At 72.9% G+C, this 4,675-nt stretch overlaps 1 protein-coding gene across 1 annotated transcript; it reads right to left on the reverse strand.

Moving 5' to 3' along the window:
• Positions 1–940: 940 nt before the first annotated feature.
• Positions 941–3,121, reverse strand: TCN2 (transcobalamin 2). The gene is made up of 9 exons (XM_026040182.1): positions 2,975–3,121; positions 2,803–2,895; positions 2,569–2,711; positions 2,328–2,489; positions 2,084–2,256; positions 1,797–1,971; positions 1,489–1,681; positions 1,263–1,384; positions 941–1,020 (listed from the first exon to the last, which is right to left on the reverse strand). The coding sequence occupies exons 1-9, from the start codon at positions 3,115–3,117 to the stop codon at positions 959–961; spliced, it is 1,266 nt and encodes a 421-aa protein (XP_025895967.1). The 5' UTR covers positions 3,118–3,121; the 3' UTR covers positions 941–958.
• Between the last annotated feature and the right edge of the window lie 1,554 nt (positions 3,122–4,675).

Here is a 4,675-nt window from a genome sequence, read left to right on the forward strand (position 1 = left end):
CCCCCGGCCGCCACGGCAACGGCAACAGCGCGGCCGCGCCGGCGCCGCTCCCGCTGACTCACGGCGGGATGTCCCCGGGCCGGGAACGCTGCTCGCGGGATGTCCCTGGCACGGGAATGCTGCTCGGCGGATGCGGGCAGGGAGGGGGCCGCGGCCTCCTCCCCACTGCGCGTCACGCTGGCTCCCGCCCGGCCGCCGCCGTCACCGCTGGCCCCCGCACGGCCCCCCCAGCCCGCGCTGCCGACGCACTGGGGACGTGGTCCCRTTTGGGTCACCCGCGACACTCCCCGCCTTGCATGTCCATCTCCCCCTGGCTCCTCCCTGGCAGCGGTGCCTGCCCCGCCGCGAGCCCGCACAGCGCCCGGCCCGCGGCACACAGTCCTGTGCAAGGACTCGCCTCCTGCCCACGCTGCTCGCTGCCCGGCGGGGCTGTTTTGTGGCGCTGGAGGCTGGTGCAGTGTCCCCATCCCCTGAGACCAGCACCTCTGAGACCCTTGGGACGGAAGGACGTGTCTGGAGCCACCGMCACCGACACCCCCGCAGCTCGGGAAGGCCCAGGGTCCGCCCGGCTGGTGGGCAGAGGAGAGCAGCCCTGCTTTGTGCSTCGCACCGACTGTGGCGGAGCAGAGCACGGTGTCACCGTGCCACCTGTACTGGGACAGTGCCAGAGCTGCCACACGTGCGACGGGGGGGACACCAGAGACAGAGGTGGGTTGTCACACCATGCACCTTGCTCGTCCCTCCTCCRCTGACGGATTATGGGGCGCAGCATTTGAGGGGAACAAGCGCCCTAGGAAACACRACACAGCGAGGCCTGCGGTGCAGGAAGGACGTTTCATTGGCATCGGCTTCCTTAGCCAGAGCCCTGCTCTCCAGGATGGCGGTGCCGGGAGCTGCGCTGCACGGTGCTGCCCGGCGCTCGCCGTGGGCCCCGCGCGCGGCGGCCCCTCCGCACCGGCTACCACTTGCTCAGCCGCAGGATGATGGTCTCCCCGTCGTGAGGCCGGTAGTCGGCAATGCCTGYGGAGAGAGGCAGCGAGGAGGGGTGGCGAGATCAGCACCATGGGGGGGTGCCCCCAACCGCCTGCGCCAGACACAGCGCGTGCTGGGGACACGTGGCACCTCTGGGCACCATCCCCAGTGCCAGGCGCACCCCTGTGGGACACACGGGCATTCACAGAACCACAGAGTGTCCAGGGAGCCCCGTACGGGGACGGAGCAGCCATGGGGAGCTGCTCCCTGGTGCTGCCTCGGGCACTCACCCATCTGCAGGCTGGTGTCGGGGGCCGAGAGGATCTGCCAGTACCTCCGGTCTTGCATCTTGGCTTCCACTTTCATCACCATGGTCAAAAAGGGGCCGTGGAGGCTGTCCTGGGTTTGGAACCTGGTGGAGAGGGGAGAGAAGGAGGAGGAGGCTGCGGGTGGCAGCGCCAGCGGCCRCCCCCTGCCCCATCCTGCCCCCGGCCGGGCCGAGGGGCACGTCCCTACGTGAAGGCTGGGCTGTCCTGCTTGGCGGCCGCCTGCAGCACGCCCAGGAGCGAGGAGCCGCGGGGCGCAGACACGGAATGGTTGTAGGGCACGTGGTGGCGGCAGAGCTTCTTGGGGCACTCCACGAGCAGCCGCACGGCGACGCTGCCCAGCCCCAGGGGCGGCGCGGTGGGACGCACGGGGCGCAGCGTGTCTGCCAGCAGGAGAGCCGCTGTGGCGCTGCGGGACACGGGCAGCACCGCGCCGGGCGCCGGCCTCGCGCCCCCGGTGCCGGCACGGCCCGGGGTGCCCCGACACCCTGCTCCTACCATTCTCCCCCTCGCAGCTTATGGAGGCCACATCCAGGTAGCTGTGGCCGTAGAGCACGGGCAGCAGCTGCGACACGGCCATGGGGTTGGTGAAGTTGTGCAGGCTGCTGAGCAGGCTGCTCCTGGCCTGGCTGAACGCTGGCTCCGAGCTGCACGTGTTGGYGGCGATGAAGAACTAGGAGGGAAAGGATGGAGGTCTCAGGGCAAGGCASAGGCTGTGCCAGTGCAAGGCGGGCCACGGGTCCGCCCTCCCTGTCCCCGTGTCACCCTGCACCTGCGGCACCCACCTGCATGGCCAAGGGGGTGCTGAAGACGTTGCCGAAGAAGCCRTCGGGGCCGTGCGCGCGGAGCAGCTTGGTGCTCACGCTGCGCACGGCCACGCGCAGCTCCGAGTCCAGGGCAGGGAGCAGCCCGCTCCGGAGCAGGCAGGCGAAGGCCAGGCCCGCCACGGCCTCCGTGTCTGCGGGCGGCAGCGGAGGAGAAGGGCGTCCCCGTGCCCGGCGCCGCGCACCCACCAACCGCCAGCCTTACCCACAGCGCTGCCGCCGCCGTGGCGCAGCCGGCCCTTGCGCTGCGCCTCCAGCAGCCTGCGGATCACCTCCGGCCGGAGCAGCCTGYGCTGCACGCACATGGCCAGCGTGCCCAGCCCGTACTGGTAGTAGTTGGTGAGGGGGTGGCCGTGCCGCCAGGACCCTGCGCGCAGGCCCCGGTGTCACGGCGCGGCGCGCGGGAAGGGTCCCCCCGCGCGGGGCTGCCGCCCGCGCTCGCTCACCCCGCCAGTCCTTCTCGAGCACGAGCTTGAGGCGCCGCAGCAGGGGCAGCGCGGCGTCGAGCGGCTCGCAGGCTGCCCGCTGCGCCAGCGCGTACAGCGCCAGCAGCCCCGTCTTGGGCCGCCCGCTCTTCCTCAGGGGGCTCCTGCGATTCCAGCGGGGCCGTCAGCGCTGCCCGGGGCAGCTGGTGCCCGTCGCACCGCGGGCCCCGGCCCCGTCGTGCCGAGCTCGGGTACCTGTGGTGGCCGTGGGCGCTGGACGATTGGCTCTGGGATGACGACTGGTGCCGCTGATGATGGTGCTTGGAGTGGCTGCTCCCGTGCAGGCTCCTGTGTGGACACGCGGGGCTCGGCAGTGCCGTGGGTGCCGCGGGTGCCACGGGGGTCACAGGGCCGCGCGGGGACATACGTGCGCATGGCGGTCTCGAGCCCTGCCAAGTACTTGGCCTCGAAGGCCAGGTCGTGCTTGTCGGCGAGGCGAAGGGCCACGTAGATGCTGGGGTTGCCCTGCCACTCGGGCTCCTCCGCCAGGCCCAGGAGCCGGGCGCTCATGTGGTGCGCGGCCGCCGCATCCGGGACCTCTGCCGTTGCCAGCGAGGAGGGAGAGAGGATGAGGAGCGGCGAGGAAGGCCACGGCCGCTGCCACCGCAGCCCGCACCCTCGCTGGGCCTCCGGTGCTCGTGCCCCACGTCTTGGGCACGCTGGGACCCGAGCACACGGGGCAGCGCGGGTGCCCCGCGCCCCTCGACGCACACGGGCAGGGGGCCCAGGCTGTGCTGCCGCTCCGGCTCCACGGAGACGCGCAGGGACGTCCCGCAGCCAGCAGGGCTTCCAACCCGCTGGGCACCACCCGGGAGCCGAAACCCGCGGTCTCCCCGCAGAACAGGAAGGAAACACGAGAAACCGCACAGGAAACCCGGCCGAGAGCAGGCTCTCGCTAGCCCCAGGGGTTCCCCCACACAGGGATGCGCTGCCACCAGCACCATGGGCACCTCTGGGGACCTGGCAGGGTCCCTGGGGCGCTTGGAGCAGCCGGAGCCAGGCCGGGGCCTGGCAGAACAGGGGCGATTTGGGACCGCACCACCCCGGCGCAGCCGCGGGCTTTGGGTCCAGGCACGGGCGCCGCCGCCGCAGCAGCAAGAGGGGCTCCGCGGGAGCCGGGAAGTGGCGAGCGCCGAGCTCGGCAGCTGCTCCCTGCCACGCTCCTCCCCACGGCGCTCAGCGCGGCACGGTGCCCGGTGCCCCCTGCGCTGGGCACGTGCGACAGCCCCACGGGGGGACCCTCCAGCAGCCCCCCGCGCAGCCCCCAGCCCTACTCACCGCACAGCTGCGCAGGCAGGACCGCAGCCTGCAGCAGCACCAGGACGGGCCACATGCCGGCGCGGGCACGCGGGGACACGGGCACACGGAGCGCGGGGACGTGGGGAGGGCGAGCGGCTGGCGGGGCCCTGCGGAGCCCGGCCGAGCTCTGCCGGGGCGAGCGGAGGCGCCGCCTGGGACAGGAAGGCGTCGTCAGAGGCTCCTTCCGCGGGCTGGGGCCGGCCTGGGAGAAGCGAGATAAGACACGGGCCGGGCGCGCAGCAGGAGGGGACGCGGCGCGGAGCAGGGCACGGCCGCTTCCCCCTGCTGCTGTCGCCGCTGTCAGACCCTGCCCGTGCCTTCCGGGGCGCCCCTCGGGGCACTTCCTGACGCGGGCGCGAGCGGCAGCGGGGCCCTCGCTGCCCTYGGCGTCACAGGGCACGGCGAGACCAAACCCGCCGCGCATCAGGCTTGAACTGACAGTGCTGGTGAATAAAACACGTGTGCACTGAGCCCTGCGTCCCCGCAGGGACGCGGAGCCCCGGGCGGCTCGCGGAGGCGGCGGTGCAGACGATCCACGGGGACCGGGTGTTCCATGGAGCCTGGCGGGTGTTCCATGGGGTCCCGGCTCAGGGCGCCCCGCAGACGGCGGGGACACGGCTCTCCCYGCGGCCACGGGGCTCCTCAGGTCGCGTTGCCTGTCGGACACGCGTCCCCGCCACAGCCGCCTTCTTCAGCGCGCTGGGACGGCATGGAGCCGGCAGCGAGGGGCCACCAGGACACGGATCCCGCGGGAAGGGCCCTGCAGGAC

Source organism: Nothoprocta perdicaria, unplaced genomic scaffold (assembly GCF_003342845.1).
Source record: "Nothoprocta perdicaria isolate Ctin4 unplaced genomic scaffold, notPer1 scaffold_250, whole genome shotgun sequence".
Classification (NCBI taxonomy): domain Eukaryota; kingdom Metazoa; phylum Chordata; class Aves; order Tinamiformes; family Tinamidae; genus Nothoprocta; species Nothoprocta perdicaria.